The 12,517-nt window shown below is 40.6% G+C and overlaps 1 protein-coding gene across 1 annotated transcript in view; it reads left to right on the top strand.

Annotated features, from left to right (window-relative positions):
* EPHB1 (EPH receptor B1) overlaps positions 1-12,517 on the top strand; it is a 447,427-nt gene that overhangs the window by 383,539 nt on the left and 51,371 nt on the right. Inside the window, exon 12 of the mRNA XM_036877356.2 lies at positions 5,899-6,114. Coding sequence (XP_036733251.2) covers positions 5,899-6,114 — 216 coding nt within the window. The remainder of the gene's footprint in view (positions 1-5,898; positions 6,115-12,517) is intronic.

Raw genomic sequence — 12,517 nt, 5'->3', positions numbered from 1 at the left:
TCATAAGCAAGAAGAACTAAAATTTTCCTAGGGAAGCCAGATAAGCCTTCAAAGAGGAGGGAGAATGTACCCCACACTGGGGGATGAGGAATTTGGCAGGCAGGGCAGGAGCTGGCAAGTACAGTGGAACAGTGGGACGGTGTGTTCAGAGGAGCAGTCAGCATAGCCTGTTTCGTGACCTTTCAGCAGCTGCGTGATGGCTCCAGAACTCAGACACAGAGCCTGGGGACTGCAGTATGGGAGGGGAGCTCGGGGACTTCGCTTTAATCTGTGTTTGCACATACTGAGGCTACCTTTGCAGGGCAAACACACACTTTTGGCCTCATCTGAGTCATTTGGCAATAGTGGATTTCTTTTGGTGGGGGCTGAGGAGATGGCTGATGCAGATTATGGTGCCCACGTGCTGTGCCTGGTACCTGGTACTGCCCCTGGAGTGTATGGATTGTACCCCAGTACCTACCTCACTAAGCACTTGATAAATACTAGATGAATGAAAAACCATTTCCAATACAAAAGTGTTCAGTAGGAAAGATGCAGTCATCTGAGTGTACATGATCTCTTGTTCTTGTGTTTTCATAATGATGAGGGCCAGCCAGGGGGGGAAAAGCTGGGGTGAGAGAGAAGCCCAGGGAAAAGGAGAGAAAGGATGACCAGAAAGGAGAGGCCAGAGCAGGCAGTGCCAGGAGGAGAGGGGAAATGAAGCATTTCTGACTCCTCACGCGGCATGGAGGCAGGTAATCTATAAATCTAATTTCAGCCAGTACTACCAAACCCTGGAGCATAGCAACATTAATTGATGTATCTGCTGCTTGATAAAATTGAAAAGTAGGTCATCAGTTCAGTTCTGCAGGGTCCATCTTCTGGGAAGTAGTATAATTTCAGGTTCACCATCCAGAGAAGAAAGGAAAAGGGTTAGTCCACAATTTGTGCAATTGGTTCCCCCTTCCAACCGGTCCTTTCACAGCTTGTAGTGGCTTTGGAAAGTGGCCACAGCTGCAGCTCCGGGTCAGTGTCTGAGAGGCTTTGGACTTCGGGGATCCAGTGAGCACATCAGACACGGCTCCTCATAGTCCACCCACTGTTCCTCTCCCCTTGCAGGACTTCATATCCCTCACCTCTTGGAAACAACAGTGTTCTTTAACCACACATCCGCTAGGTTCGTTATTATCCATTTTTAAAAACGCCTGTGCCATGGATTATGGAGGATGTAAATCCATAACTACGTATTTCCTTCTCAGCACTCAGATTCGGGGGATTCAATCTGGCCATTCTTCCACATTTTAGGAACAACCCCCAAAGCCATAGCCATGAAAGTGCAAGTGCTCTGTAAGGCTTTCGTGCCTGACTTGTCCTTATGGGTGCTGCTGTTCATTCACAGATGGTCAGAACTGGAAGACTCTTGGAAGTCACTGAGCAATGTCGAATGCGGCCATTTCTCATCAGGGAATCTCATTCATGGGCTGAAACTAGATAACATCAACCCAGGTGTCAGGAAAAGAACACCAGATTGAAAGTCTTGAGGCCTAGGTTCTGCTTTGGCTTCTGCTGTGAGTCACCCTATGGCCTTGAGCAAATCTGTTAACTCAATTTCCCAATCTATAAACTGAAGGCATTGAGCTGGATGATTTTGAAAGGTCTTGTTCAGTTAAAAAAAAAAATCTATGATTCATTCTCTTCAAACAAATCAAATATGGGTTTCATTTCCTGAAGTGGTTTTGTCAATGAAAGTTGAAATATCTAAATCTTTTCTGTCTAATAAAAGGGCCAGCAAGTGGCTTCAGTGAATTTGCAGAAAAGCAATTTCAGCAGAAAGCCCTTCATGAAGGGAAGAAAGTTTAAATCACTTCACCCAAGCCTGTATTTCTTCTCTGTATTGTGTTTTTACTATGTGCTCAGCATGGAGCCAGACCCTTCCCCAAAGCCACAAGGAAATTGTTTTTTTTCTGTTTTGTTTATCTTTGTTTGCTGATGTCCATAGCTCAGGAAGTTCTTCTTGGGGTGTTATGCCAATGAATTGAACATAAGGCAGTTGAACATGTCAAAAAATCTTAATATGTTTGTATCTTTAAGTTGACCCAGATTCTGAACTCAACAGGCAGGACCCGGTCTCATCATGATCTGTGGTTCCCCTGCAGATCCGGAAGAAAATGTGCTGCCATTACAGAGTCAGCATATTCCAGTGGAAAAGACACTGGACAGGAGTTAAAACATTCAGATAAGAGTAATGTATTTGTGGTACACATGTGTCTACTTTCTATTTCTGTGTCCATGGCAGACATTATTAATCAATCATGGCTCTTTTTCCTGCAAAACTTATGCATAGCTTTCTCCCTCATACAGCATTTGAGGCAGCCATTACCAGTTGATGAGAGATGGGATGTCAGTGGAGAAATAATTTGCTATTCTGGACTTAGATTCTTGTGATAAGTCAAAATCACACAGAATGATTCAAAGCTGATCACTTACACTTTCTGGACTTCCTTTATCTTCCCTAAAAAGCAATAAACCATCTCCTGCCTTGCACAGAACCAGTTTCAAGGATCAAAACATATTCTGTGAAGGATGACTTGCCATTAAAAAGTCAAATAATGGAAGAAATCAGTATTTGTTGATTAATTGATCCAAATTTCATGCCTACATCATTAGGTCTGGATAACCACTACTACAGTTTAGTAAGTGGCGGGGGGTGGGCGGGGAGTTGTTGTCTATTACAGATGCCGAAACTGCTGAGCTAAATGCACTGTGAACTAGGTTCTCCCAGGGCAATGGTCCTGGGAAGTACCTGCACACACCCAGGCAGCTGTGAGGAACCTGCAGTTCTGACTCCAGGTGTCCTCAGCCTCACTCACCAGCCATGCAGGTACCTGGGAGAACTGATTTGTGAGTTATTATGGCCTTGCTGGTAATACCAGCAATCATTGCTACTGTCTTTTTATTCCTGGGGTCACTGAGCTAAGCTCTTTCACATGTATTACCTCATTTAACCTCACCAAAATCCTATGAAAGATGAACCCTGTGTTCTTATTGTATAGATGTGAGAAAAATTGCTGTGGAGGTTAACTAACTTGCCCAGGGGTAATGCAACCAGCAAGCAGCAGAGCCTGGATCCAACCTGGGTCTGTCTGTGTCCACAGCTTGGACTTACAACCATGTCTTGGCCTTTGTGGACCCTAGAAACTATAAGGGTGACAGATTCAAATATTAAAACAAATCAGATAATAAGGCAGTTCTATGAAACTTAAATGATTCAGCAGAAACACAGATACGTTGCTGCATATGTGTTCAACATTGTACTTCTCAAAGTTCTTTACAGCCACCACGAGTACCCTCCCCAGACTCTATCTACAAGTCTGCTTCTTTAGGGAGAGATTAATTTTCAACCACATTGTTGTCTACACTTACAGAGAGGAAGTAACAAACTGAAATGAAGAAGTTATGACCCTTGTGACTTACGGCCGAGATACATTTTCTGAGATATGGAAGTTGCATGACAATTTTCTGGGGAGGCAGATCCCAGGAGACATACTTAGAGAAAATGAACGGGGCTAGTGAAAGCCTGGCTAACCTCTGGGGGAGGTGTTGACTGAACTTCCTTAGTGAAATGGAGGATTTGCATCACTCACCGTACATCCAGCTTTCACAGATGGGCACTATGTACTGAAAACCAGTCAGTTTCTAAAGAGCAGCTCAGCACTTTCTTTTGGAGTTGGTTATAAGAAAATGTTTCAGAGAAAGCCTGCTGGGCAGGTTGGGAGATGGCTACGGTTTGTGTTAGAAACAGCCTGGAATTTGGGATGCATCAACCCTACTGTTTTGGGGGGTCTCAGGAAGGAATGAAGGGAGTGTCAATTTATTCCATTCCTCCAATTGGTTAATGGGGGCATAACCCTGGAACACCAACTCAGGTTTACAATCTCGCATGAGAAACAGTCTTCAACTATCATTATTAGATATTTTGATTGTTGGGGTTTTCTGTAAAGAATGGAGTATTTTACAATCACTGTCCATCAGCATAGTAAGATGCTGTAGAAGCACTACTTGTCTTCTCTGTAATGGGGTGGGGGGGGGACTTGGTGAAGGGGGGAGCCTAGTAAACATAATGTTCTTCATGTAATTGTAGATTAATGACAACAACCACAAAAAAATACTGGTAAACCAAAAAAAAAAAAAAAAGAATGGGGTATTTTATTACAGCTCTTTGATTTTTCCTTGCTAATTTTTCCATAGAAAATGCTTTTGCAGGAGCACGTGCACAAATGATGGGCGCCACATATATTTAAGTGAAGAATGCTTGTGAGTGCCTTGTGTACCATCGCATACACCCATATACTCAGTAGGTGCTCAAAAAATGGGAGCTGCTCATGCTGTTTATGCTTTCTGCATTCCACATGAGGACACTGGAGCAGAGAGAGGGACTGCCTTGATCAGGGCCTGTGTGCAGCACTAACTAGACTAGACCATGGTGTTCCGCCTCCTCCCACCTGTCCCCCAGCCAGAGCATTTCAAACCCTAAACCCTGCTGTGCTTCCAGAATAGTACTTACAGCCCTTTAGGGAGCAGCTAGGGCTGGACTGTATGGGAAATGTGTTCTTGGCAGAAGAGCTGAGGGTCCACTGATTTTACCAGTGTGTGCAGGAGCCAAGTCCCAGGGGCTCTGGGGAGGCAGGGGGGAGACATAGATCATTCCTTGAAAAGTCTGTGATCTATCCATGGAGTAGGGCGAGAAACTGTGAGCCCAGCAGTGACTCGGGATATGGCAGCACTGCAGGCTGGCATGAGGAGGAGCAGTGACAGCTGCCATTCACTAGGAGGGCTCGCGCGACACTCTGCGCTTTCTCTGCATCACCATCTCTACAATTTAGGCGTGGTTATCCCAATGTCAAGGTTCACAGTGCTTGGTAGTACCCAAGGAGGACACCTTAAACATTTAATTCTGGAAACAGGAGGCAATGTATTACCCATTCATTGAGCATATGTTTGTTGAGGTTTTTTTACAATTTACATTTAAGTTCTCTACACTGGGAATACTGGGGTGACTGCAAGAGAGTTTTTGTCCTCAGAGAGCTTAGAGTCAAGCAGCAGAGACAGACAAACACAGACACACTCACACACACACACACACACACACACAGCTAACACTTATGATATGTACTAAGAAAAATGAGAGCCTGCACTGAAAGATAGTAGTAAGAAAGTGCTAATTAAATTATATTTAGAAGAGGGGAGTAGCCACAGAGACATCCTCTCTAAAGAAGTGACATGTGAATGGAGACCTGAGGTGCAGGTAGGTGTTGACTGTGGGGAAAAAGCAGAGAGAATGGCATGTGTAAGGGCCCTAATGCAGGCAGAGCTTGGCTCGGGGAAAAGTTGAAAAGTCGCCAGTCACTGTGGCTTCATCACAGGAGTGAGGGATACCCTGGCATGGAGTGAGGCTGACCCCAGGGGTCCCGTGGGCCATGCTACAGAGTTTGGAGCTTTTCCTTAATGCAATAGGAGGCTATTAGAGGGCCTTAAGCCAGGGAGTGAAGTGACATGACCTGATTTATGTCTTGCAAAGATGGTTCTAGCTGCTGTGGAGAAAATGGATTGGGGGGCAGGTGGGGGGAGGCTGTTAGAGGTGATGGATGGCGATGACTTGGTTCGAATGGATGCCATGGAGCTGGAGAAGAGTGGATGGGTTTAAGATGTAATTTGGAGATGAAATTGACAAGGCTTGGCAAGGAGGAGAGAGCAGAACATTCAAGAAGATGGATCAGGAGAGTGGGGAAGGGAGAAGGGTGCTGTGAGCAGCTTGGCAAGGCATGCACAGAGACCAACAAGCAGCGGGGCCATGGCACCTCAGCTTGTGTTTAACCACTGACGCCATCTTGATCCCAATGTCCTTTGTGCTTATTACAGCAAAATGACGGACAGTTCATGGTGATCCAACTGGTGGGGATGCTCAGGGGTATTGCTGCGGGCATGAAGTACCTGTCTGAGATGAACTATGTGCATCGGGACCTGGCTGCTAGGAACATTCTGGTCAACAGTAACCTGGTGTGCAAGGTGTCCGACTTTGGCCTTTCCCGCTACCTCCAGGATGACACCTCAGACCCTACCTACACCAGCTCCTTGGTGAGTCTTTCCTGGGATTCGCAGGTAAAAGTGTGGCATGAGTAAAAGGTGCTGCACATGGCAGGGCATGCTGGGACAGACAGGGACCTCAACTGACTTCTCCACTGAGGGAGCCACATGTTGAGCGGACCAACCATCCAGGAGAAACAGTAGTAACTGGTTGTCTAGGCAAACATTTGGGCATAGCCTGTGAAGAAGGGTTGGTGTCTACTCTGAAGCTGTGGTGTTCCTTGGATAAAGGAAAAGGACATTTTGAAACAGATGATTTTGATTTGGAATCCAAACAGATAGACAGTGGCATCTGAGACATCCATCAGCCCAGGTTGGGTTGGGCAGGGTGTCACCAGGTGGACTCTTGGCTCTCTTACTTTATCCCTGGGGTGCTCCATTGCTTCCAGATAGCTTTGTTTACCATCTACATGATGAGTACTCTTAAATTTGCATTTCCTGCTTTACCTCCCCCCTCCACAGCCCAAGCAGCCCTAATCATCTTTGTCTAACCTCCTTGGTCACAAAATTCCATTTAGAATTTCAGCAGGTTCATAACAAAGTTCTTAATTTACTCTCTGATGCCCTATCCCCAGCTGCTATGGGATGGGACACGGATGTGAGGTCTGGAGAAACCAAGGCTGATTCCTAGGTTTCAGTCATCAGTTGAGTGGTACACACTAATTGGAGGTAAAATTTGCATATAAGAAAATACACAAGTCTTTTTTTATTGAGGCATAAGTGACATACAAATTGTATTCGTTTCAGGTGTACAATATAGTGATTTAACATGTGTATACATTGCAAAATGATTACCATCACAGGTCCAGTTACTATGTGTCACCATACATAGTTAATGCAATATTATTGACTGTATTTCCCCTACTGTCCATTACATCCCCATGATTTATTTATTTTGTACCTGGCTTTTTGTGATTCTTGATCTCTCACCCATTCCACCACCCCTAACCTTCCTCCCCTCTCACAACTACCAATCTATTCTCTGTGTTAAGCATCTGGTGTTTTGTTTTGTTTTGTTTTGTTTTGTTTGTTTTGCATTGTAAATTCCACCTGTAAGTGAAATCAGCTAATGTTTGACTTTCTTAATCTGACTTATTTCAGTTAGCATAATATTTTCAAGGTCTATTCATGTTGTCACACATGACAAGATTTCATTATTTTTTATTGTTGAGTGGTATTCCATTATATGTGTGTGTGTGTGTGTGTGTGTGCGATCTTCTTTATTCATCCACCAGTGGACACTTCGGTTGTTTCCATATCTTGGCTACTGTAAATAATGCTGAAGTGAACATGGGGTTACACATATCTTTCTGAATTAGTGTTTTCATTTTCTTTGGATAATTGCTTCACAATGGAATTGCTGGATCTATGATAGTTCCATTTTTAGTTTTTTGAGAAACCTCCATACTGTTTTTCAAAATGGCTGGACCAATTTACATTCCTACCAACAGTATATCAGGGTTCCTTTTCTCCACATCTTTGCCAACACTTGTTATTTCTTCATGTTTTGACAATAGTTTTCTAACAACTGTAAAATGATATATAATTGTGGTTTTGATTTGCATTTTCCTGATGGTTAGTGATGGTAAGCATCTTTTTATGTGCCTGTTGGCCATCTGTGTCTTCTTTGGAAAAGATGTCTAATCAGTTCCTCTGCCCATTTTTTAATCAGGTTTTGTTATTAAGATGTATGAGTTCTTTATATAGTTTGAATATTAACCCCTTATCAGATATGATTTGCAAATATTTTTCCCCATTCAGTAGTTTTACTTTTCATTTTGTTGATGGTTCCCTTCACTGTGCAAAGCTTTTTCGTTTGATGTAGTCCTATTTATATTTGGTTTAGTTTCCGTTGCCTTTGAAGTCAGATCCAAAAAACCATTCTTAAGACCGATGTCAAGGAATTTACAGCCTCTGTTTTCTTTTAGAAGTTTTATGGTTCAGGTCTTTTATTCAAGTCTTTAATCCTGACTCAATTTTTGTATATGGTATAAGAAATTGGTCCAGTTTCACTCTTTTCATGTAACTGTCCAGTTTTCCCAACACCATTTATTGAAGAGACTGTCCTTACCTGATTATATGTTCTTGGCTCCTTTGTTGTAAATAAATTAACATATATATATGTATGTATATATATATATATATAGTTTATTTCTGGACTCTCTATTCTTTTCCAATGATCTATGTGTTTGTTTTTATGCCAGTACCATACTGTTTTGATTACTATAGCTTTGTAGCATAGTTTGAAATTGAGGAGCATGATACTTCTGGTTTTGTTCTTCTTCCTCAAAATTGTTTAAGCTATTTGGGGTCTTTGTGATTCTATATAAATTTTAGAATTGTTTGTTAAGGTTCTGTGAAAAATGCCTTTGAAATTTTGACAGGAATTACATCGAATGTATAGATTGCTATTCACCATTTTTTTTAACCATAACTAAAAAATTAATTTAATAGCATTATCAAACACTCAGTATTTACATTTCTGGTTATCTCATAAAAGTCATGTATTTTTTACCATTTCTATCATTTTTTTCAATTCAAGAATGTTACATACATGAAATTATACAGCATGCAACCTTTTGGGATTGGTTTTATTCCCACTCAGTATAATTCCCTTGGGATTCATCCAAGTTGCTGAGCATGTCAATAGTTTGCTACTTTTATTTGCTGGGTAGTATTCATGGTATGGTTTGTTGGACCAATTACCCACTGAAGGTCATCTGGGTTGTTTTCAGTTTGGGGTATTACAAATAAAGCTCCTATGAGCATTTATGCACAGGTTTTTTGTGAACATAAGTTTTTCCTCCTGTGGGCTAAATGCCCAAGAGGGCAGTTGCTGGGTCATATGGTAACTGCATGTCTTGTTGTGTTCACTCTTTACCTTTTAAGTGATGTATTTAAGCTATTTACATTTAAGGTAATTATTGATATGTTAAGACAGCCTACCATTTTTTATCTGTTTTGTTTGTTTTCTTATTTTGTAATCCTCTGTTCTCTCTCTCTCTTTTTTCTTTTTTTGCTTGCTTTTCTATGTGCTACTTGCATATTATTTTAGGATATCATTTTGATTTATTTACAATGTTTTTTAGTGTATCTCTGTTTAATTTCTTAGTGGTTGCTCTAGGTATTGCAGTACACGTATGCAACTTGTCACTTTCTAGTATCAACATTTTGTAACTTCTGGTGAGTTGTGGAAATCTTGTTTTCATTTGTTTCTTTACCTTGCCCACTTTTAAATATCTCAAATTTCATAATGTATTATAATTCTTGTTTCCATCATCAAAAATGATTTATAAGACTCATGAAGAGGATAGTCTATTGTGTGTATTCATATTTCTGTTCTTTTTATTGTTCTTTCTTCCCTTTGATGCCCAAGTTTCCTTCTTTAATCATTTCCTTTCTGTTTCCTTTCCTACTCATCATTTCCTTAACTGAGAACTGATGAAGTACAAGGAAACCTGGAGTTTCCACACAGCAAAAAGCTACAGATTTTTTTCCTCTCTTTGTGTCTGGCCAGAAGCACAAAAAAGCCGACATTAATCTTTCACCTACTTATTGCAAAACTGTGTCCCTGGAAGTTGTGTTCTTTTAATGGGCAGGAGAAAGAGACTTAGAATATTTTTCTGGCTTCCTCAGGAATCTGGGTCTATGTAGTAAAGAAATAGTTTCAGGACTATTTTTTCAAGTTCATGCAGAGTTTCAGCTCTGAATCATGGGGCTCTGAAAGTATGTAAGGTATTTTTACTTTTCTTTCTAGTTGGACTTTATTTTATGAGATTTCTGGGTATTCATTTAGTAAATGATGATTCCTATCAACACTCTCCTGTTCTCATATGCTGTTTTCATGTGAGGGATATCAAATCTTTTTATCACCAGGGAGTTTACATGTTTTCTTTTTTGAATTCCATGTTTTGAAACTTTCTCCGCCTATCAGACTACAGTTTTAAGGAATAATTAATTTCCCCAATAACTGATTCATAAAAAACATGTATGATGTCAAATAGAGGCTTCTAAAAAATATGAGATAATTGGGATGATTCGTGAAGTTGGTAAAATTCAAAACCAAAGAAGGCAGACTGCACATTGCAGTCTCTGTACGAAATGTAAAATTTCCATTAGGCTTTTTGAAACATCAACACTCTATCAGACCACCCAGGGTTTATTTATTTATTTATTTTTATTTTGGTATCATTAATGTACAGTTACATGAGCAACATAATGCTTACTAGACCCCCCCTATTGTCATGTCCCCACCACATACCCCATTACAGTCACTGCCATCAGCGTAGTAAGATGCTATAGAATCACTACTTGTCTTTCTGTGTTAAACAGCCTTCCCCGTGTCCCACACACACATTATGTGTGTTAATTGTAATGCCACGGTTTCCCCCTTATCCCTCCCTTCCCACCCATCCTTCCCAGTTCCTTTCACTTTGGTAACTGTTAGTCCATTCTTGGCTTCTGTGAGTCTGCTACTGTTTTGTTCCTTCAGTTTTTTCTTTGTTCTAATACTCCACAGATGAGTGAAATCATTTGATACTTGTCTTTCTCCACCTGGCTTATTTCACTGATCATAATACCCTCTAGCTCCATCCATGTTGTTGCCAATGGTAGGATTTGTTTTATTCTTATGGTTGAATAGTATTCCATTGTGTATATGTACCACATCTTCTTAATCTATTCATCTACTGTTGGACATTTAGGTTGCTTCCATTTCTTGGCTATTGTAAATAGTGCTGCAATAAACATAGGAGTGCATATGTCATTTTCAACCTGGGCTGCTGCATTCTTAGGATAAATTCCTAGAAGTGGAATTCCTGGGTTAAATGGTGTTTCTATTTTGAGTTTTTTGAGGAACCTCCATACTGCTTTGCACATTCGTTGAACTAATTTACATTCCTACCAGCAGTGTAGGAGGGTTCCCCTTTCTCCACATACTCACCAACATTTGTTGTTGTTTCTCTTTTGGGTGGTGGCCATCCTAACTGTTGTGCAGTGATATCTCATTGTGGTTTTAATTTGCATTTCTCTGATGATTAGCAATGTGGAGCATCATTTCTTCTTTGGAGAGGTGTCTGTTAAGCTCCTCTGCCCATTTTAATTGGATTATTTGCTTTTTGTTTGTTGAGGTGCATGAGCTCTTTATATAATCTGGATGTCAACCCCTGATCAGATATGTCATTTATGAATATATTCTCCCATACTGTAGGATGCCTATTTCTTCTACTGATGGTGTCCTTTGCTGTACAGAAGCTTTTTAGTTTGATACAGTACCACTTGTTCATTTTTGCTTTTGTTTCCCTTGCCCAGGGAGATATGTACATGAAGAAGTTGCTCATGTTTATATCTAAGAGATTTTTGCCTATGTTTTTTCTAAGAGTTTTATGGTTTCATGACTTACATTCAGGTCTTTGATCCATTTTGAGTTTACTTTTGTGTATGGGGTTAGACAATGATCCAGTTTCATTCTCTGTCCAGTTTTGCCAACACCAGTTGTTGAAGAGGCTGCCATTTCCCCATTGTATATCCATGGCTCCTTTGTCAAATATTAATTGACCATATATGCTTGGGTTTATATCTGGGCTCTCTAGTCTGTTCCATTGGTCTATGGGTCTGTTATTGTGCCAGTAGCAAATTGTCTTGATTACTGTGGCTTTGTAATAGAGCTTGAAGTCAGGGAGCATAATTCCCCCCACTTTATTCTTCCTTCTCGGGATTGCTTTGGCTATTCAGGGTCTTTATTATGTTGAGGTACTTGCCCTTTATACCCATTTATTTTATTGAGAGTTTTTATCATGAATGGATGTTGAATTTTGTTACATGCTTTTTCAGCATCTATGGAGATGATCTTGTGGTTTTTGTCCTTCTTCTTGTTGATCTCATGGGTGATGTTGATGGATTTTCAAATGTTGTACCATCCTTGCATCCCTAGGATGAATCCCACTTGATCATGATGAATGATCCTTTTGATGTATTTCTTAATTCGGTTTGCTAATATTTTGTTGAGTATTTTTAAATCTATGACCATTAGGGATATTGGTCTGTAATTTTCTTTTTTTGTGGTGTCTTTGCCTGGTTTGGGTATTAGAGTGATGTTGGCTTCATAGAATGAGTTTGGGAGTATTCCCTCCTCTTCTACTTTTTGGAAAACTTTAAGGAGGATAGGTATTAGGTCTTTGATAAAGGTATTAGGTGTTTGATAAAATTCAGCAGTGAAACCATCTGGTACAGTTCTTTTGTTCTTAGGTAGTTTTTTGATTACCAATTCAATTTCCTTGTTGGTAATTGGTCTATTCAGATTTTTTGTTTCTTCCTGCATCAGCCTTGGAAGGTTGTATTTTTCTAGAAAGTTGTCCATTTCTTCAGGTTATCCAGTTTGTTAGAATATAATTTT

The sequence above is a fragment of the Manis pentadactyla genome, chromosome 1 (assembly GCF_030020395.1).
Source record: "Manis pentadactyla isolate mManPen7 chromosome 1, mManPen7.hap1, whole genome shotgun sequence".
Taxonomy (NCBI): Eukaryota; Metazoa; Chordata; class Mammalia; order Pholidota; family Manidae; genus Manis; species Manis pentadactyla.
Note: the sequence above shows the minus strand (reverse complement) of the source record. Positions and strands in the feature narration are given on the sequence as shown.